Here is a 22,158-nt window from a genome sequence, read left to right on the forward strand (position 1 = left end):
TTGAAAAATATTTACATAAAGTTTATTGTTATCTCTTGGTACTAGTGAAAATAAATATCATTTACAAGATAGTAGGTGTTTTCTCACGCGAGTTAAGCCAAGTTCATTGTCATTTCTAAATTCGGTGAGTATCATTTTTCATTCCCTGTACGTCCTCTCAGTGACTTGTCGTTGGACATGATTTTCATGTCGTCGGGGTGACGGTTACTTCAGCACCAGACACTCTGGGGTCGGTGGAATTATCGTTGGCAATGGGGTGCAGTTAAGGAGAGCACCGTTTTCAGCGTCTTTACCCGCACTTTCACTCGGGGGATAGTCTCGGGATGGGGCCACGTGGTTACGGCGTCTAGCCTCTTTCTTCTCGCGTTCGATCTGGGAAGCAGAAGATGGAATGATCAATTTGGTGGCACAAGAAAATTTCTGTGAAAGAACTGGCGAGCTTGAGAGGAGATTCTATTGGATTTCTATTGAAAATTGCTTTCGTTTTTCGGCGATTCTATCGAAATTCTGCAGTAAGAATCTTTTTCTGCGATTTTTTTTAAAGGAAATGTGCAATAGAAACTATTGTATAGGAAAATTAGGAGAATTTCACGTTTCTATGGAACTTTTTCTATTGAGACATTTTCTGTAGGAATTCCGCGATATGAATTTTTCAAATTTTTTTCATTATTTTTCTACTCTTTTCATTTAAAAAATTGAAACAAAAAAAATCAAAATTCTATAGGAATTTCTATAGATAACTCGATATAGGATTCTTAGATGTCTCGATAGAAAAATTTCTATAGAAATTCCTCGACATAAATTTTACAAGTTTTTTCCACTCACATTTCCTCCTCTTTCATTTTAAAAAATCCAACGAGAAAAAATGGACCTTGAGCCGAAAAATTTCTATAGAAAATATCTCATTAGAATAATTTGTATGGAAAAATCGAATTCTTTTCACTCTCTCTTTAGAATATTTTCTCTCTATTTGAAATTTTTATTGAAAATATTTCCCTAAATATTTTATAGAAAAAATCAGTAGAATTTCATCTCTCTAGAGAACTTTTTCTAAAGAGACATTTTTTATAGAAATTCTTCGACATGAATTTTCCAATTTCTATCTACTCTATTGCTCTTCTTTCTTCATTAGAAAAAACACACGAGGAAACTGCGAAAATTTGAGGTGAAGAATTTCTATAGAAAATATCTCAATAGAATTGACATACAAATTCTATCAAAATATCGAATTCTATTGATTTTTTTCTGTGGAATATTTTCCATTGAAAGTATTCGTCGAAATATTTTATGGAATGATCATTGGAATTTCATCTTTCTATAGAATTTTCTATTCAGACATTTTCTATAGAAATTCCTCGACATGAATTTTCCTAGTTTTTTCTACTCTATTTTTTTCTGTTTTCATTAAAACAATCAACCGAAAAATATGAAAATTCAAGCCAAGGAATTTCTACATATAGAAAAATCCCAATACAATAATTTGCAGATAAGTCGAATTCTATTAATATTTTCTATAGAATAGTTTCCAACCTTTCTATCGAAAAAAGCCGGCAGCTATCTGTACGTTTTTTTTCAATAGAATCGTCCAAAAACTAATAGAAAGTTCTATAGAAATTTAATACCACCTTTTCCATGCAGAAATTTTCACAGAAGTTTTTTCATAAAAAAAAAGGTAATGTACAGTCTTCTTCGTTCGGGAAATTTCCACTGAAAGTGTTTGAATTCTCCACAAAAAAATGTAAAAAAATATTTTGGAACATTTTATGGGCGGAATACCTTGAAGAAGAGCCTCAGATAGTGACAGGGGAAGACCACGCATTTTCCCTCCTCCTCCTCAGCGTCGATGTACACCCCTCGGACGAGGATCGAATTGCTGCAGTTCAGGAGACCGAGGAAGAGGAAGCACCCGATGTGAGTGATCCAGCAGGAGAGTTCTACGTTGTCTGGGAAGAGCCAGACTTCCAGGAGCCCCCAGATTCCCCGCCAGACGTTCACTGTACCCAAGAAACTCAGGACGAGGAAAGCGTCCGCTGCGAGAAGACGAGATAGCCCTTGCAGACGACTGCACACGTAACGCATCACTGGTTGGAAGCAGAAGGTTATTGCCACTAGGATGTAGCCTATTACCTGCAAAATTAATGAAGATTTTACAATTTTTTAATGATTTTTTTTCCTTTTTATTATTTTTTAGAATTATGTAATTTTATTTTATTTTTATCATTTGTTAAAGTAGTTAATTTTTTTTAAAATAAATTTTAGTGTTTTGTCAACATTCTTATTTTCTGAGTATATTTATTTTTATTTTTTATTGTTTTTTTTTTCATTTCTTTAAAGTAAATTCTAGTGTTTTGCCAAAATTTGAATTCTGTAGAAAAATGGATTAAAAATTTTCATTTTGAATTTTAGCTGCTTATGGAAACTGGAAAACTGATCACAATTTCAGGGCTTTTGTTTTTTTAAATGAAATCTAGTGTTCTGTTGAAATGTTGAGGTTTTTTCAAAATTTGAATTTTTGCAACAATTGAAGTGTTGACAATTTTTATTTTGAGTTCGAATTCTTTCGCAAATTTATGTTATTTGTAAAAATTCCATGTTCCAATAGATTTTTAAAATTTTGGAAACAATTTTGAATATTGTGTTTTTGTTTCGAAAATGTCTCAATCGAAAAATATTCTATAGAATACTGATATTATCATCTAGACGCCAACGATATTTTCCCGTAGTAATTTCCACTTTTACCAGTTTGGGAAGAGTCAATACCAATCCCCGAGCTGGGAAAAGTGAGAAGCAGTACGGAAAAAAGTATGTTTAATAACAATTACGAATTAGTTTTTTGAAATTCAACTCCTCCACAACTAATTTCGTTATTTTTCTAAGAAAAAATTGCACCATTCATTTAAAATAGCCCGAAAAATGTTTCGACAATATAAAAAAGAATCGACAATATAATTTAAATATTTTAAGGATAATTTTTCTGCCTATTCTGCATGAAAGGCACAAATTTTTATTTTAAACAAAACGAAATTGGCTGTGTAGGAGTCGAATTTCAAAAAACGAATTCATAATAATTATTGCACACATTTTTTCAAAATTTTTGAAAAAGATCCCTTTGTAGCTAAAAAATTGGAGGCCTTGGATTATTATTAATGTTTTAAGTGTGTGCGGGACGAACGAACAATAAATAATTATTTTCGTTGCACTAATTATTCCCTTTTAGACATACATAATCGATCTTCAATGTATGAGAAATCGCATTCCAATCGCCCGCGACTTTTAAAACTCATAGTAGTCTCCCCTTAACCGTTTAAAGCGTTTTTCATTTAAAGCTATGAAATTCTCCACTAGAATCGTTCAAAACCTAATAGAATTTTCAGTGGGAATTCAATAGAAATTCTATAGAATTTTCAACAGAATTCGCTAGGTTTTTCCACGAATTTTTTCCTGCATGGCCCCACTTTACCACGAATCTCAATCATCCAACATAAGAAAATCGGGCAAACGGCTTTTCGCCAAGTTTAACATATCAAGTTCAATGGGTTAAACGTGTCTAAGGGCAAGCCACAAGATCCACCTCATCAGGAGGAACCGTGGATTAATCCACTTGAACGACCTATTATTTAATCGAGTTAGCGTTCATATACTCAACCCGAAATAAACCAAGTGTGTTCCCTCCTCCCATAGCGAAGAATCTGAATAATTTCTTTCATTCAAAAACACGAAAAATCATCACATGAAAAATCGATGGAACAATCGATGCCACGAGTTCATGGATGAATAGAAAAACTCTGGTGTCCCTTCAGCCATTCCAGAGGATGAGAATAATATAACTCAGTGTGTGACGTTTCTAGCACGTGGGTTCACTTCCGTTCCCTCAATGCATGTGTAGGCTCCGCCGATAGTAATATTATGTCACGTGTCACACATGCCATTCTACATGTATTTACTTTATTCAAGATTCAACCCTCAATTTATAATTCTTTTGTTCCATAAATTACAATGTCAAGTGCATTATCCCTTCAGCGGAGACACGAAAAAAGAGCATTAAGTCGGTATTGAATAGACAATGTGCTACAATTTTTGCAAATATTAAATCATAAATAAGGCCGTTTGACGGAAACATTTTTTTGTAGATAAACCTAACGAATTCGCTGGAAAAGAGTGTAGAATTCTATTGAATTTCTATTGGTAATAATCTATAGGACAAAATCTATAGAATTTAATTTTTCTGAACAATTCTATTGAGATATTTTCTGTAGAAATTCCTCCGCTCAAATTTTCTGTTTTTTTTTGTTCGTTTTTGTTAATGAAAAGAACAATAGAGTGGAAAAAACTTGGAAAATTAATACCGCAAAATTTCTATAGAAAATTTATCTATAAAATTATTTATATAATGTACAATCACGAGGATTCTGGAAATTAAAAAAAATGATTTTTTTCATGATTTTTGAGCATTTTTCAAGTTTTTTGTTTCATTTTTTTCAAACGAAAACAGTAATTTCTCTAGAAAATTTATCAATACAAAAAAGTCTATAGAAAGATGAAATTCTAATTTTATATGTAAAATATTTATAGAAAAGTAAATAGAATGCAATTTTTCTATACAACTTATTTTATTGAGATTTTTTTAATAGAAATTCCTCGGCTCAAATTTCCCAAGTTTTTTTGTTTCATTTGTTTTAATGAAGAGAGAAGAAGAATAGAATGAAAATTCATGTATCAGGCATTTCGATAGAAAATTTATGAATACAAAAAATTGTATAGAAATATCAAATTCAACTTGTTTTTTCTGAAAAAAAGTTTCTATTGGATATTTTCTATAAATAAAACGTACAGTGAAGCGGAATTCCTCAACACAATCGGCCAAAAACTAATACTTTTCAATAGAAATCCAATAGAATTTTTTGTCAACTCAAGTTCTTCAGGATAAATAACGAATAGTAAATAAACTTGATGCAAATAGCAACGGTTCTAATAGAAATAGATATTGGGACACTGTTTTTTCTTCGCACCCATGCCTGATAAATAAATGATTTTGCACAAGTTATCTTGATTCGAGAATGAGATATACTGGGTCAGTCGTGCGCCTACCGACAATCATACAATTGGATGAATATTCAATTATATAATCGAAACACAAACGTCATTCGTGCTTTGTGCTTACTATACGTTTTGCATACGAAATATTTAAACTGAAACCATTCATTTATTTTTTTAAACATAATCTCGATTGACTGCACATTGATTTTTTTATCGAACAATTTCATTCCCTTTATCTTTTTCCAGGTTTTCGAAAAATATCAAAAATAGAAAGGGGACAAATATTTGTTGAAGAGATATGATTGATTAATAACAATCACAATCGATTGAAGATATTTTTAAGGAAAAGTCTCAAGATATAAAAATCAATTCAAATTTTTTTTTACAAAAAAAAAAACAGAAATGTTGAACTAAACATTCTAAGTCTCATTTTTTCCAAACTCTTCAATCAATTTATTTTTCCCCATATTAAAAAAAAACATTAAAAATGTATCAATTTATATTTTCAAGAGATAGTTTGAACTGATATAAAAATAAATTCCATTAATTTTTCATAAAAAAACATTGAAAATGTTTTGTAAACACTAGTTAAAAATAACGCAATAGTCTAATAGATCAATAAGAATCTGAAATTATTTCTTCCGCAAACTTTGATAACGCGATGATAATGTATCGATAATTTCTAATACGAGAGGGTATATTTTTGTATTGTATTGGGAAATAGTATTTACCATTGACCCAATGGCCGAGTATTCTCGATTCTCCGGGAAAAGATGAAGATCCAGAAGCACCCAAATACCCCGCCACACGAAGACAACTAGGGTACCAACCACTCCCACACTGAATGCGCAGTCTAATATGTATAATGTACAATCACGAGAGTTCTGAAAATTAAAAAAAATATAATTTTTTTTTTTCATGATTTTTGAGCATTTTTCATGTTTTTTGTTTCATTTTTTTCCAGATGAAAACAGTAATACTGTAGAAAATTGATCAATAGAAGAAGGTCTATAGAAAGATCAAATTCTACTGATTTTATAAATGAAATATGTATAGAAATATTTTCAATGTTAAATGTTCTATAGAAAAATCTACAGAATTCCATTTTTCTATACAGTTTATTCTATTGAGATATTTTGTACAGAATTTTCTCGGCTCAAATTTTTCAATTTAAAAATATTCTATTTTCCTTCTCTTTTTATCAAGAAAATCAACCAGAAAATCTTGGAAAATTTGAGCCGAGGAAATACTATAGAAAATATCACAATAGAATAAGTTCTATAAAAGAAAATACAAACCGAATGAAAAAAAAATAGACAAAACTAGTCATTTCCGAAGAAAAATTACTAAGAATTAAAACATCTTTCTCTTATTTTTATTTAAAAAAAAAAAAAATAATAATAATAAGTGAAAATTTCACTAATTTCCTGAATTTTTTTGTTCGATTTTATTTGTGAAAATCGAAGAAGAATGTTTAGTTTCGTTTCTTAATCTATTATGTCTCCTATTTCCTGGAGATTACACGATTATCGGGGAATGGTTATTAAAACTCGGTGGATCGTAATCAGGCGCCAGATTTGGTTGGTCGATTTAATTGATAAGATGATTGAGTATTTAACCGTTTGCTCTCGATTAACAACAATTTGTGCTTCTCTGGATGCAAAACAAACTATTCATTCATGATATTCTCGTTATCGAAGAAATTATGAAGAATTACTGAATAAATTAATGAGAAATACTCCCCTGCATTTCCTAACATTCGGATTCTTCATTAAGTTCCTTGCGAATATCTCGTAACAGAATAGAGATACATGAATTATGGTCGATACACTTTTTACAGAGAATTTAAACAGCTACAAAAAACTTTATGACAATAAACTCCCCATCTCTGCTAATTTCCGAGATATTCACAAAAAACTAAAACAGCTTGTTTCTAATCCAAATTTCCCAACTTTTGAATTGCGTCAGTTTTTCGGGAATATCTCAGGATTGGAGGGAGTTACAAAAATTTCGATTAGAACCTTTTCTGTAGCTCTTGAAAATCCCCACAAAAACTGTTTTGACGAACATTTCACCATCTCCCACGAATTGCGAGATATTAGCAAAGAATTAAAACAAGTTTCCCCCATTCCAAATTTCACGACTTCGAAATGGCCCTCGTTTTCTAGCAACAAATATACCCCCTTTGCCTCCAGCCCTGAACCACTCTCCAAAAATTTCCCCAACTTACATCAACTCGAAACATAGTGGGCACTTCAAAATACCCAGGATGTGAATCGAGACTCAGTGAAAAAGGTGGTGCTGAAATATTCCTCACAGCTTTCATAAAAATCAATGCAGCAAGTGCAACAATAGTAATAGCAAGAACAGTTCCAGTGGCTTGTTCGGTATAAAGATCAAGTGCTTGCCACCCCCCGCGCCATGCATTGACACAGCAAAATCCAAAAACGGCAGTGTAAATTCTGGATCCAACGTAATAAAACAATCTGTGTTTGTCCGGATGAAAAATGTCATTAAAATGCCCTTGTACAACATTGAAAAATAATAAACCACCGTAACCAACGACAATTGATGTCACATTACTCAATACTGGATCATTTGGAAACATGTAAAGATCACTAAGTCCCCATGTGCCCCTCCAGTAGCCAACAACAGCTGGAGCTGCTACGAATGCCGAGAATATGGCATCAAGAATTATCAGAATAGTGTAATGAATGCGTGATGATGCTGGCCTATCTAATGTTGATGCTGTCATGCCGGCACCACTTCTCAGCTCAATCATCATCCAGTCTTGAGGATCCAAAGCTCTCGTTTCAATGCAACTCATCATCAATTCTTCATCTCTGTCTCGTTCACTTCGTGATCCATACTAGATTTTTTATTTATTTACTTGACGACCTGGGAATGAACGTCAGCTACCAATTCGCGAGCTGATGATCTCGGTGGGGACGACATGATGACTATTTTTTATCCATTTACTGGGCTTTTTTACAGCTTTCAGGACGACTCGGATCACCTTACGATGAGTTAGAGGCAATGGGACTAGGCTTTCTGAGCATTAGGAACGGTTTAACCAACGGTTAGTAATCCAACGACTTTACGAAATTGTCCATGGGAGGCTTTTTCTATTGCGCTTAACACTATGAATAACGAGAGAATACTGAATCCCTTTCGGGCCAACTGCCTATCTTTTATCAACGTCGTACCCCGTACCGAATCATTCGGGGACCAATACCGAGGCAAATATTACGAACACACGGAGATCAGCATGTCGCTGTACTTGGGCGGTATGACAGGAGAGCAATCCCCCTCTTTTTTTTTCACCGTGTGGCGATGATTCTCTGGGTGACGAGTATCTTAATGAGGTGGAGGTGGGAAGAAAAACGAGGGTTCCCAGGGACATGTGGGTATCCAGAAAATATGTTGTTTTTGTATTTTCCATAGAATTGGCTTAAATTTTAGCTGGGCTTTTTTCATTCTTGTTCTTCTTTTTTTCATCAAGAAAACCACAAACGCAAAAAAACTTGGAAAACTGGAGCCGAGAAAATTCTATAGAAAATATCTCAGTAGAATAAGTTGCATAGAAAAATCGAATTCCATTGACTTTCTATAGAATATTTTCAATTAAACATTTTAATAGAATCGGCCAAACACTAATAGAAAGTTCAACAGAAATCCAATGAAATGGCGAGCGAATTCGCTAGGTTTTTCTATTAAATTTTTTCATATGTCCGAGCTTATGCTGGATTTTGGAATATTCATTGTTTATCTCAAGAAAAATTCATTTCTTGAGGTCTTTTCTTGCGACATTTCCTTTGGGAAGAGAAGTCTGAAGAATTGCCTTCCCATTTTTTATGATCCTTTTTGTCTTCGTGTATCTTATTTCTTGAAGAATCTATAATATGATAATAATAAAAGATACTTTTTTTTCATTCAAAAGATTGTGAAGAAATTTTTATTCGTGTGGTTGTCGAAAAAGATTCAAATACATCGTTTGCATAATTTTTAAGGAGAAAATTTCAATTTTTTGTAAATTTTCTCCGAGGTTTTTGAGCGAGACACATTCCATCTGTGAAGATGCTGAACGGAGGTAACCGATCGACAATTCGCTACCTTGAGCCATGATTTTTCTGAGTGGCGTTTCCTGCCTCGGCAAATTCTGTTGGCTTTTGTTGTGGTGACGAACGCGGTTTTGATAATAAACTAATTTTCGTGGCTTTTTGTTGATCAATCAAGATACAGTTTCACTAATCTTCTCACCTTGATTGTAATATCTATTCGGGCTATTTGATTTTTCGAGACGATTGGTCGGATTGAAGTGACACTGATGGGTTTATTCTGGGGCGGATTGAGAAATATTGCTTTCGTATTGTCGGTTCGTCGGGAAGGATCGAATGAATACTGTGATGTCTTTGTGGCTATAGAAATTTCAATGGAGGGGTATTCATTTATTAATTCATCTAGGCGGATGACAGCACCTCGAGGATTTTGAAACGAAGAAAATTGGAATCGGGAGAAAACTTCGCGGTTTCACGCACGAAAAAATCCTATAGGAAAACCTAGCGAATTCTATAGAATATTGAAGTTCTGTTGATTAATTTCGTATCGGTCGTTTTTTTAATAGCAAATTTCCAGTAGATACTATTCTATAGAAAAAAAAACCAGTGTAAGTTCATATTTCTATAGAACTTTTTATATTGAGAGATTTTCTATAGAAATTCCCCCCGGCTTCTCCCTAGAGCATCCGACGGTGGAAACCTTGTTACTTTACTGAATTTTCATGATCTGCGCTGTCTTGAAGATCTATATTTATTTCTTATCTGCTTATTTGAGTCTCGCTCTTTTGTAACATAATCTTTAAGGAGATATTACACCCTTTTCGCCAAAATTCACGTTTTTTGCATTTTTTTAGTTAATTATCGATCGGATTGACGCGAAAAAATATACCGTTTTCGCGCTTTATCATTACTTAATAACTCACGAAGTTTCATGATCGTGCAATCATTTCCCTGCGTCTTTTCTAAAACTTTTCGGAAATTCACAAAACTTTAGAAAAAATGCAGGAAAATGATTGCATTACCACGAAACTATTATTTCACGTCAATCCGATCAATAATTTTCCAGAAAAATTAACAAAACGTGACTAGTGGCCGACAGGGTGTAGTACATTCTTAACCAGAATATTAGTATTAAGGCCCGGGTGGATTATCTTTCGAACGTGACCTTGTTTACTTTTTTATTTTGATAATCTGAAATGATCTCCAATTGCTATTCAGTTTTCCATAGCCCTGCAGTCTCCAAAAATTATGATTGTACAATCAAAAAAACGTCGAAAAAAAGCTGAACATTTTCAAAGAGCGTTTTTTTCAATAATTTTGGAAAATAAACCCAATAGGGAGGAAATTGCAAATTAATAATTTGATGTATCTAATGGCTGTTAGGTCGTCATTGTCACAGTAGTCAATGACTAATGAGTAGTCAATCCTTAGCTACCATGATAAATTATCCATTCACTATTTCCTCTCTATCGGACTTATTTCTTAATCTTTATTAAAAACGCTCTTTCAAAATGTTCAGTTTTTTTCCTACTTTTTTTTATTGTACAATCATAATTTTTAGGGACACCTGCGTAATTTAAAATGCAATGGAAATTGTGATCTATTTTACATTTTCAAGATGGAAAAAAAATCCAGATAGCATTCGAAAGATAATCCAGCCGGGCCTTAAACATATCATTAAACATTAATTTTGGGGAGTTTTGAGTCCACATGTCTCTATCAGTCACCTAGTTGAATTATACTTATTTAGATAGATATAGGTACTTGCTTATCTGCTTACTTTAGTTTATATTGAGCCTGTTGTACTATTCATGGTACTCTTTATATCAACATTTGTGAATCTATCTTACTTATTCTTAGTTATTCATATGATTCATTTTTCCTTCTTCTTCGCTTGATTTATTTCATGTTCCAAATTATTAAGACCTTTCGCTTTGTAACGCAGAACCCCTGCATTTATGAATATTGTATTCAATGATGCAATAAATACTACTACTACTACTGCTACTACATTTTCTATAGAAATTCCTCGACAGGAATTTTCCAAATTTTTTCCACTCCATTTTCCTTTTTAATTGAAATAAAGCAAACGTAAAAGCTGAAAATTTTGAACCGGAGAATTTCTATAGAAAATATTTGAATAGAATAAATTGGATAGAAAAATCGCATTCTATTGATTCTTCTCTGTAGAATATTTTCCCTCAAATACCTCTATTCAAATAGAAACGTGCAGATGAGTGCGGAATTTTCTATAGAATTGGCCGACAAATAATAGAAAGATCAATAGAAATCCAATAGAATTCTCCAGGGAATTCCCTATAATAAAATAGAAAAATCAATCGATAAAATAGTTTTATAGGGAATAGATTTCCCTATAAAATTCTTTCGCGATCGTTAACAAATTTTCACGCAAAATTAGAAATTCATAATCAACTGAAAACACTCACAGCTCTGTATCTCGTTGGAAAATTGAAGACGAGAGGTGGAATATCCACCGCGATGATGAACGGTGGGGCCAGGAGATTTCTACTCGACTTCAGGACTATTAAGAGGACGAAGAGGATAAGAGTAACCGCAGCATCAACCCTTCAAACAACAATAAATAATAATAATAATAAATTATTGCTATTCAATAATTGAAAGGAAACACCAAGCACTCCTCGCTAGGAAATTCCATCGAATTTTTATAGAAATTTGGTTGAAAATTCTAGTTCTGATAGATTTTGATTTTTCTGTGTGAATTATTCTCTTGAAAATTTTCAGGTGAAAATATTTCAATTTCATGCGCTGCATTTTATTCACTTCTTCAGAAAAAAAAAGAAAAAAATAGAATACACCGAAAACAAATAGAATTTCTAGTAGCAGTCTTTCTAGTGGATAATAAATAACATTTCTCAGCACGAGGTCTTCCACAGAACTTCCTCACACAGAGAGAAAAATTCAATAAAAAGTGTGAGTCGGGACTGAAATTGTACGAATCGCCACATAAATTCTGATTTGTTGCGTAAAAAGTAATCACCTGTCTGAAGACTCACCGCTGTGGGGACAACAAATCGTTCCGTCATTTTTCCCCAACGATTGAGCAATTTTACGGAACGGAACGTAGAAATAACTCACCAGCTTCATAAAAATTGTTGAACGTTCAAGAATTTTTTATTTTGGAAGCATAATAAGTCGGGAAATTTCTGTAAGGTTTTAAATCTTCGGGAAAAATTACGTGACAATTTCGTACTTTATTCGGTGATGAACCTGAAAATTCACTGAACGTTTCAGATTTCTTCTCTTCCAGTCCTATAAAAATTGCCGGAAAACGATTCCCCATTGCGAATTACTTGAATTGTTCCGTAATTTTTACTGGATATTTCTCTCCGTGTACACCAGTACAGATCCATAATTACCACAAATTATCGTCCACGACATAATTAAAAATGGCCCATCCCCCTCTCCAGTGAAGAAGACAAGACATGCCGAATAGGTAAGTGTAGACTAATCTAGCTACTCTGTAACCTCCTCTGCCAATGGGATTCGCCAGTCTCCAATGTTCCGCGAATGTCCTGTGGAGGACATGGCGGAGGCAGGCGAATGTGCAATGGAGGCCCATGCCAAGGAGGATGCAAAGCCAGTCGGATAGCCTGTCATTCACAAAAAAATTATAATAAATAACATTTCGAGGAACACAGAAAAAACAACACTCCTAGAAAATTTGAAGAAATGTAAAGTCTCAATAACAAACTCTGTAAAGCCCTTCCTGAATTCTACAAATCCAAAAATCCTAAATATTCTACACAAGTTCATCCAAGCAGGTGAAATAAACATGTGACTGTACAATGAAATGTAACCACATTAAAAAAAAAATTTGAAACGAAAACTGAAAATCCACTACAGATAGTGTAAATAAATCATGTAGATTTGCGTACTTTAAACAATAAAAAAAAAACATTTCGAGGAGGAAGAAAATCATTTGTTCGAAATTTCTCCTGAATTTCAAGAATAGCATGCGAGATATTTTTTTGTCTTATACTGTATGCTTTTGACCCTTCCCAAGCCTTGTTAAACTTTAACATCATTTCCTCCTAGTATATATTATTCATATATTTCGTAGAGTTCTAATCAGGGTTCGGGAGTAATCATTACGTTCGTAATATTTTCAGCTCTAATTACAATTACACTGTCAGTTTTCTAATTGAGATTCTTCATTTTTTGATTACTTCATTAATCTGTAATTGAACTTGGAAAATGCGTGATAACCGAGTAATCATCAGTTGCAATGGAAATAATTACCATTGGTTATGTAACCAATAGTCAGAACCACAAGGAGTTCCATTCCTTCATCGAATATCAATATGCATAGCATACTATTCACTCCTTCGATTAATCATTAATGACGCTGAGTGATTAATAGATCACTAGAAAATGATGAATCGTAAATGAGAATTATTCAATTTCTTTATTATTCATCAATATGAATGAGGAATTTATCGATTATTCACACTACCTTTCATTGAATTAAAGCCAATCGATTATGCAATTATTTTTTCGTTGAAAGATATAGTTATTCATTTACAAAATTATTCTTCAATCGCATTTGAAAAATTCAGAAAGCTTTCAGAAGCCATGAAAGGTGAAATAGTATATTCCAGCACATGTGGGGCAATATCGTCTTTAACGTGTGTGGGGTTTACAGCTTGAGCCGAAGGCGAGTGATGTAACCACACACGTTAAGGACGAAATTTCCCAACAAGTACTGAACAAAATTTTATGTCACGAAGCCTGAAACCGGCTGAATTAGACACGAGACGCGAAGCGTCGAGTGTGTAATCCAGCCGGTTTCAGGCATGAGTGGCGTAAATATCATTAAATTTCTGGTTTCAATTTTCAGGGATTCAGTAACTTGAAAATTAATATTTGTAATTTATTGTTAGCTGTGAATCCCGGTGGCTTGGCGCAGTGGGTAAGTTCATTGCTTCACATGCGAAAGGTTGCGAGTTCAAATCCCGGCCGGGTAGAATGGTGCGATCTAACCATTTAAAGTCTTGATCATCATCGCAGTATACCCTAACCGGGTCGAAGCGATGTAAAATAACGATAAAAAAAATCGTTAGCTGTGCAATGAAGAAATTGATAGGTTTCATTGATGATTACTCGAGAAATTGAATATTTTCGAATTTCAGTTGATGGTTGAATCAGTAACAGAAAATTTTCTCATAATCATTACTCTTGTCTCAAGTAAATATGTGTTATGAAAACTTAATTACCGATTATCCAAGGAAGTGAAAAATTCATACTTCATTTGCGCTGCCAAGCAAGTAATGTGAAACGTCTGAATATCAGATATCGATCGAAAGAATAATGGCCAACTTCATATTTTCATTGACAAATATTCAAATCGTCTCAAAATTTGAAGGACAATTATTCACTAACAACGGAATGGATATTTAAAGCGATTCAATTATTGATTACTTATGTAATCTGTAATAAGTTCGTTGAGTTATTCATTTTCCAATTAATAGAAAAATTTCACACTCAAATTCTTGAGTGAATGAGTAATAGAGTAACGGTAATTTCAAATTACAATTTTCCCGAATCCTGGTTCTAATAGTTGAAATTCAGGTGCAATTTTCAACAAATTTTCCTCTTCTTGGATGCGATACCATCGAAATTACTCACGGTAATTTGTAAAAGTCCATGAGGCCCCACATGCCGTACCAGTGTCCCACCACCAAAGGCCCAACTACAGCTAGTGATATAATATTGTCGAATACCGATAACGTGTACTTGCCCTTCCATTTTTGAGGCAGAATGCTCACTACTTCTTCGTTAATCTCTTTCAATTCTTTCCGGTAATTTTTATCGTTTTCAAAAGCGACCATGTCGTTCATCTCGACAGGATCCTTCGCGATATTTCGGAGGAAGTCCTCTTTTTGAGGTGACATTTTATCGGTATTCGCCGTCGGAGGCATTCCACTCATACTAAAAAATTCAATATCCAAATTACCACAGAATGTACGATTTTTTGATTATTTTATTCGACTTCTTTTGGTACCTTTTCCTGGTTTCGGTTGTCGGATTCAAAAAAAAATTTAAAGAATTAATTCGATGGATGGAGGCAACGGAGACTCGACGAGGCAATGCTCCAGTGAATACTGCTCCGAGAAATATGTTTACAATCAGCAATTGCCGTAAGACTTATAATCCAGAGTATGAAAAAATTTGCATGAGAAGACTTCCCGACGCCTGCGCACGACTATTTTAATATAATCCTATGAGACGTATCAAGATTTCTCGTTATGGATTTTTCATCATTCTTTTCGGTCGATAATGTTATGTTGGCATTGGCGAGCCTTGAAATTTCAGGCCATTATTGGTTTTTGGGAAAAGATTTTTTTTCGTATTTTTGCTGTGAACTTGGCCATTACGTGAGGCATTTCAGAGATCTTCAGAGATCAATTGGTGGTTCTATTCTGATGTTGCGCAGATCACACAGGGTGGCAAGACAACTTATGAAACTTTAGAAATTGTCACATGACGGGAAGAAATGAAGCGAATGTTTGTGAGAAAAAATAACTGTTTTCGATTGGGATGAGGGGCATTCGAAATTATGAATAACTAGGGGGCTACGCATAACCCCCACGACCTTTATTCTGACCCTTGTGACCCTCAATTGGATCCTTAATTTTGCCCTTATTGTAACCCTCGAGACCCTTATTTTAACCCTGGTGACCCGTAATTTTTTATCCCCATGTCCCTTATTTGGACCCTCACTCTGACCCTTGCGATCTTTAATCTAATCCTCGTGACACTTATTCTGATCCTTGTGGCCCTCTTTTCAACTCTGATGATCCTTATTCGGACTCTCATAAACCTTATTCTGATCTTTCATTTCTGACGTTTAATTTCGAAGTCTTAATTTTGAGCACCAAATTTTCATCACCAAAAGATTTGGATTTTTACAATATAGAGAGATATTGAGACCCTTATTTTGACCCTTAATCTGATCATTGTGATACTTATTCTGACCCTTGTGGCCCTTATTTTGAGTTTTGTGACCCTTATTCTGACTCTCATAACCTTTATTCTGGCCTTTAATTTTGGAGTCTTAATTTTGTGCACCAAATTTTCATCCCCGAAAATCGATTTGGATTTTTACAATATAGAGAGATATTGAGACCCTTATTTTGACCCTTAATCTGATCATTGTGATACTTATTCTGACCCTTGTGACCCTCATTAGAATCCTTTATTTGACCCTCATTATAACCCTCGTGACCCTTATTCTGATCCTTGTGGCCCTTATTTTGGCTTTTGTGACCCTTATTCTGACTCTCATAACCTTTATTCTGACCTTTAATTTTGGAGTCTTAATTTTGTGCACCAAATTTTCATCCCCAAAAATCGATTTGGATTTTTACAATATAAAGAGATATTGAGACCTTTACTTTGACCCTTAATCTGACCTTTGTGAGCCTTAATCTCATTCTTGTGACCCTCATTCCAATCCTTAAGTTGACCCTCATTATAACCCTCGTGACCCTTAGTTTTTTCATCCCCATGTCCCTTATTCTGATCCTTTTGAGCCTTATCAAGCTTCAATAAACAAAATGACAAAAAATAATGATATAAAATTGCGTTCTAAATATTTCAAAATATTTATCATCACTGAAAATCCGTCAGTTTTTACTTACATAAAAATTATGCTAGGAAAAAAATCTGGAATTATTATTCTGGGAATTATTTGGAGGATTAATTGTGAGACATTTCCATGATTTAACAAGTTATATATTGAATAAGATAAATGTTTATATACAAAGTGCAATACAAGAATGTCACATAAATGACTTTAATTAATATTAGTAGTAATACCAGTTTATTCGTCATCCTTTGGATAAAAATTCAATACTTGCAGTGTTCATCACGTGCCGTTATGCATATGTATCTTACTTTAAGAATTATTTAACGACTTCATGTACTATATTACAAACAGCATATGGATCTTATTGAATCGTCGGTATGGATTACTCTCACTGTCACGAGTGGAGTTCCACACCCTCACACTTGAATCTTTGAATTATTAATCTATTTTAAGCTTATTAGTCATTATAAAACAACTCGTCCGATCAGTTCGTTCAATGCACAGCCCTTTATTTTAATAGCATCTTGATACTATTGAGGAGTTATTAAAAGCTCGGTTGTTAAGATGGAGATTTGTCCGTTAAAATGCTGGATAGATTTGCTTTGAGTTTATCAGGTGCGAAATTAATTTGGACGAGAGCGAGAAAGAGAGAGGGGGGAGCGATGTTAATCTTTGGTATTGTTAAATTGCTGGTAATTCAAGCCATTGATTTCAATGCAATTGGGCTAAATTTTTTCCTTGGGACACTTAGACTCACGTAGATTTGGGTAAATTAGACTCATTTACATTTATTTATTTGGGTAAGTAGAGTTATTAACAATTTCTGCAATTTTTGCACAAATGAAACAGTCAAAAAAAATTTTTTTCAAGCAAAAACAAATTTTTTTTATTAAATATTTTGTTTGTCAACTTTTTTTTATTCTTGGGAGTACTGATGAGAATAGTAATTTTCCATTCAGTAGAATGGAAAATTATTAAGGAGTTCTGACGGGCGAAGATTTTGGAAAATCCAAAGTCCAGAGTAAAGCCCAGAGGGAGACTCAGAGGGGGAAAAAGGAAAATGTGATGCTGAAATTCAATCGAATAATCCATTGACAAAATCTTCGCCCATCAAAACTTCTCAATAATTTTCCATTTTACTGAAAATTATTATTCTCATCAGTACACCCAAGAATAAAAAAAAGTTGACAAAAAAAATTAAAGAAAAAAAATTTTTTGCTTGAATTGCGTCAAACAGTCGTTTATTTGACTGTTTAATTTTGCCCCACTCTCCCCTACTTAATAAAAAAAATTGACGGGAAGTGGAAAAAATTGTAATTTTTTATCAAGTACATCAATAAGTGTTGAAAATTGAACAATTCATTATTTTAATTTATTTTAAAGTCTTCAATTTTTTTTGTGAAAAAAACTTAATTTATCCATTATTTTTAATTGAAAAAATAAATAACTAAAGTTACAAATAACACAGTAATTTTTAATAAATAAATGATTATTTAAATATTAATGGATTTATTTCGCCTGAATTTAATTTGATTGAATTTTTTTATCGCAAAAAATTTTTTGAAAAAATGAACTGCTGTCAAAAAAAATTAGAAGAATAAAATTTTAGACAAAATTTTCTTACTCTCGAATCCTTATTCATGATATAGCAATTGTTATTAGATATGTATCACATAATGCAATTTGTGCGGAGAAAAAAGAGATACTAATTGCAACTGACATCAACAGCATAATGTGAAACCATCCAAATATAATTAGCATTGAAGCTTAATTCGAAAGGCAAATTCCTGAGATGTCTAGTCGACTAAAAAATGCGGAATGGAAAATATGGGAATGTTGAGTGGAAGTGGAAGGATTCAGTGTTTGAGCCAAGAGGACATTTAGCTGAAAATAAACACTCGAGTATCTTCCTCATTATGTGACTCTACTCTCTCTTCCCCTTTCAGATAAAAATTCACTGATCAATCCATTTAAGGATACCCAAGTATCTTTTACAGTTTGATACAGATCATTGATGATTTTCAATCATTAAATTTGTCAATTAAGGCCCGAGTGGATTATTTTTCGAACGTTATCTCGATTGTTTTTTCATCTTCATGATGTAAAATATATAACAATTTCCATTGCATTTTAAATTACGCAGGAGTCCCTAAAAATTATGATTGTACAATAAAAAAAAGTAGGAAAAAAACTGAACATTTTCAAAGAGCGTTTTTAATAAAGTTTAAGAAATAAGTCCGATAGAGAGGAAATAGTGAATGGATAATTTATCATGGTAACTAACGATCTGACAGCTATTGACTACTGTGACAAATGACGATCTAACAGCCATTAGATACATCAAATTATTAATTTGCAATTTCCTCCCTATTGGGTTTACTTCCCAATATTAGTCAAAACCGCTCTTTGAAAATGTTCAGCTTTTTTTCAACGTATATTTGATTGTACACTCATAATTTTTGGAGACTCCAGGGCTATTTAAAACTGTATAGCAATTGACGATCATTTCAGATTATTCAAACTAAAAAAAACAACCAACATCACGTTCGAAAGATAATCCACCCGGGTCTTCAAGTGTCATTAAAACTATATTTTCCACAGAATTATAATATTTTTAAACATTCATTATTGATAGATAAATAATTGAAATTTAAACTTTTAGAAATCTAATTTTTTTAGGCATGAAATCGATTTCTAGTAAAATTCTGAATAATCATTTCACTGGAGAAAAAATATCCAAAGTACTTGGATATCCTTAAGACCCAGACTTGTTGAATATATTTCTCGTAAACGCAGAAATCGCTGAGAAGAGACTATCTATTATCCCCAATATTCGAAAATTCCATGACCTCAGGAAAAACAACACTAAAGAGTGACTAATCAGTGGCCAAACAAGCCACCGTTCAATTTCAAATATAAATTATCTATCTATCCATCACTGTTTTCCGTCACAGTATCAGCCTTTATTGTTATTAACGACCAGAAAGAAAAATGAACGAGCACTTGATTAGCATCACATGTAGACTTACCCTAAGAAATTAAAACTGCCATTGCTCTTTGATTTTCGGCTCAACCGCTTCGGTTTCATTTTGATGTGCTTAGACTGAACTAATACTGATGTTTCGGTGGGAATTTGGGTGTTCTCCTCGATTAGTCGGAATCCATCATCATTATGTCTTTGACTATCGTGTCTTTGACGTCTGATTCGTCGACGTAACTATTCTTCATGTTCTTCTCTTCGATTGATTTTATGCACTGGAGAGAAAGGAGTGAAGGGTCATTAATTGATGTTGCGCCGACAGAATACTTTTTTGATGATTACTAAGGTAGAAGTCGCTTCAGATGACGTGAAAATTTTTCAGATTTTAATGATAGGCTTGTTTAAGGACTGAGGTTGTCTTTTTTGATAGTTGCTTAGTTTTGTCAAGTGAATATACTACAATACAAATACAACTACAGTAGAATTATTGATAGAATCAACATTAATTGTCAATCGTTGACATTATTCAATGTCTCTGATAATTATTTGGGGTTTTCTAAATCACTATTAAGGGGAAAGTATGACTATTATGAGTTTTAAAAGTCGCGGGCGATTAGAGCGAGATTTTTCATACATTGAAGATCGATTATATATGTCTAAAAACGAATAATTAGTGCAAAACTTAATTGAAACGTTAAAAATCTATTGACTTTTTCTTATCGAATACCTACTAGAATCAGCGCAAAAATCGAATAGAATTTTTCAATGGATTTCCAATAGAAACCCTATAGAAACCCCATAGAATTCTTGTAGAATTCCAGTACAATTTTCTGGCGAATTCGCTAGGTTTTCTATTGAATGTTTTCATACATGAAATATCCACAGATGTAATATTCGTACAGATATATAATTTTTGGACTCTTCACAATCATCATAAACTTGAAACTTTAAGATTATAATTATCTTTTTGTTGTAATGAAGAGTCCAAGAATAGGATATCCTCGTTCCTCCGTTTAATAAACTCCTTACATCTTGAAGGCGCATTCGAGGTGACATTATCTGCTCCGGAAAGTGCCAAGGCCTACAGTTGGGATGATTCTTCTCTTTCCACGTGGGATAAGCCACCGCAGCCTTGTGCAATTTTTTCACCATCTGAGGATTCAACGATGAAGATAACGGTCATAAAAGAGACAAATGGGATTAATAAGGAAATTGTTCCTGGTAACCTTGGGAGCGAAGATTTGTGTGACTCTGTTGATCAACCAGGCGGGGAGTTTCCCGTGGGGATCTGTGTGGGAGACGTACCCCAACTCTGCGCCGTCACCGTTTCTCGAGGGTCTGACGATGAATCCTGGAACATTAAGAATGTTATTATTTTTTGTAATAATTATGTATAATTTAATTTTTTATGTAATTGTTTACTTTTTCACTCAATTTTTTCATATCTCTGGGTGCCTTTCATTTAAATTCAATGCCTTTGAGACATTTAAATTATTAATATATTCATATGAATTAAATTGGATGTGACTGGAGTTGAATCCCACAGAGCCTCAACGTCAAATTTAATCTATAAAAATTGTTATGAAATTTGATTGTCAATACACAATGAAACACCACCAATGGATTATCAAATGATTCCATTTAATTTAGGAGAGATACGATAACATATTGAAAAACAGTTCTACAAATTTAAATTTAAAAAAAGTTGTGCAAATAACTGTTCTGGGGATCGTCCAATTACCTGTGAGATAGGATGTGGCTCGCACGTAACCCTTTTTGGGGGGGTAATCTTTGTGATAGACTGAGTGATTTATGATCAGTTGCTCTCTGCCGGTGTCCAGCCAGGATCTTTGGAGAACGAAGTCACGATTTTTCAGGGGGGATGTGCAGGACACTGGGAATATGAGAACAGAATTTTCTTATTTTGTTTGAATCGAGAGGGGAATTAATCCCACACGGAAAAATTTATATTTTGAAAAATATTTTTAAAAATATCTTAAATTGGTCCAATTTATATTTAAAAAAATATATATATATGTTTTCTATATTTTTTTTATCAACTTTTTATGAATTTGAAAAATATCCGAAATTGGCCCATATTATATATATTTTTTATATATTTTTTTATGGGGGAATGGAGTGAGAAATATTTTGAATTGAATGTAGTCGAGTGGAATTTGAAATTTGTTGCAATAAGAATTCCAAAAATTGAATCATTAGTGCAAAAAGATGTTTATAATCTGGGAATTTCAAGTTTATGATGATGATGAAGAGTCCAAGAATGAGATATCTATACGAATATTACATCTGCAGATATTCATATCGACACGAATAACACTTGACTCTGACTCATAAAATTCTGTTAAATGTACCACAACTGAAATTCATCGATTTAATAAATATCAAGAGTCATTCATTAAGATGTCAAAATATTACTAAAAGTTCTGTCTAGC

The 22,158-nt window shown here is 33.2% G+C and overlaps 2 protein-coding genes across 5 annotated transcripts in view; both read right to left on the reverse strand.

The window, feature by feature from the left end:
• LOC107041516 lies at positions 1–19,886 on the reverse strand. 3 transcript variants are annotated; one of them, XM_015262107.2, is made up of 7 exons: positions 15,139–15,277; positions 14,763–15,065; positions 12,494–12,727; positions 11,543–11,681; positions 5,769–5,921; positions 1,777–2,127; positions 1–372 (listed from the first exon to the last, which is right to left on the reverse strand). In XM_015262107.2, the coding sequence occupies exons 2-7, from the start codon at positions 15,062–15,064 to the stop codon at positions 205–207; spliced, it is 1,347 nt and encodes a 448-aa protein (XP_015117593.1). In that variant the 5' UTR covers position 15,065; positions 15,139–15,277; the 3' UTR covers positions 1–204. The 3 variants fall into 3 exon arrangements, with proteins under 3 accessions (XP_015117593.1, XP_015117595.1, XP_015117594.1); XM_015262109.1 differs by lacking the exons at positions 14,763–15,065; positions 15,139–15,277 and adding an exon at positions 19,755–19,886; XM_015262108.1 differs by lacking the exons at positions 11,543–11,681; positions 12,494–12,727; positions 14,763–15,065; positions 15,139–15,277 and adding an exon at positions 7,268–8,186.
• Positions 19,851–22,158, reverse strand: part of LOC107041517 (START domain-containing protein 10) — an 8,177-nt gene continuing 5,869 nt past the window's right edge. For both annotated transcript variants that reach the window (XM_015262110.2, XM_015262111.2), the window contains exons 4-7: positions 21,447–21,599; positions 20,932–21,056; positions 20,735–20,857; positions 19,851–19,980 (exon numbers count right to left, since the gene is read on the reverse strand). In XM_015262110.2, the coding sequence (XP_015117596.1) occupies positions 19,876–19,980; positions 20,735–20,857; positions 20,932–21,056; positions 21,447–21,599 (506 nt within the window). In that variant the 3' untranslated portion in view covers positions 19,851–19,875. The remainder of the gene's footprint in view (positions 19,981–20,734; positions 20,858–20,931; positions 21,057–21,446; positions 21,600–22,158) is intronic.

This window comes from Diachasma alloeum, unplaced genomic scaffold (assembly GCF_001412515.2).
Source record: "Diachasma alloeum isolate Michigan unplaced genomic scaffold, Dall2.0 Dall_scaffold_00366, whole genome shotgun sequence".
Classification (NCBI taxonomy): Eukaryota; Metazoa; Arthropoda; class Insecta; order Hymenoptera; family Braconidae; genus Diachasma; species Diachasma alloeum.

What these genes read in the sequence shown, in the direction of transcription:
- LOC107041516 (XM_015262107.2), bottom strand. Translation starts at nt 15,064, where the DNA reads ATGAGTGGAATGCCTCCGACGGCGAATACCGATAAAATGTCACCTCAA. An exon ending in GTCGTGGACGATAATTTGTG is followed by an intron (nt 11,682 to 12,493) that starts GTAATTATGGAT and finishes TGTTGTTTGAAG; the next exon opens with GGTTGATGCTGCGGTTACTC. An exon ending in ACTCGGCCATTGGGTCAATG is followed by an intron (nt 2,128 to 5,768) that starts GTAAATACTATT and finishes TTAATTTTGCAG; the next exon opens with GTAATAGGCTACATCCTAGT.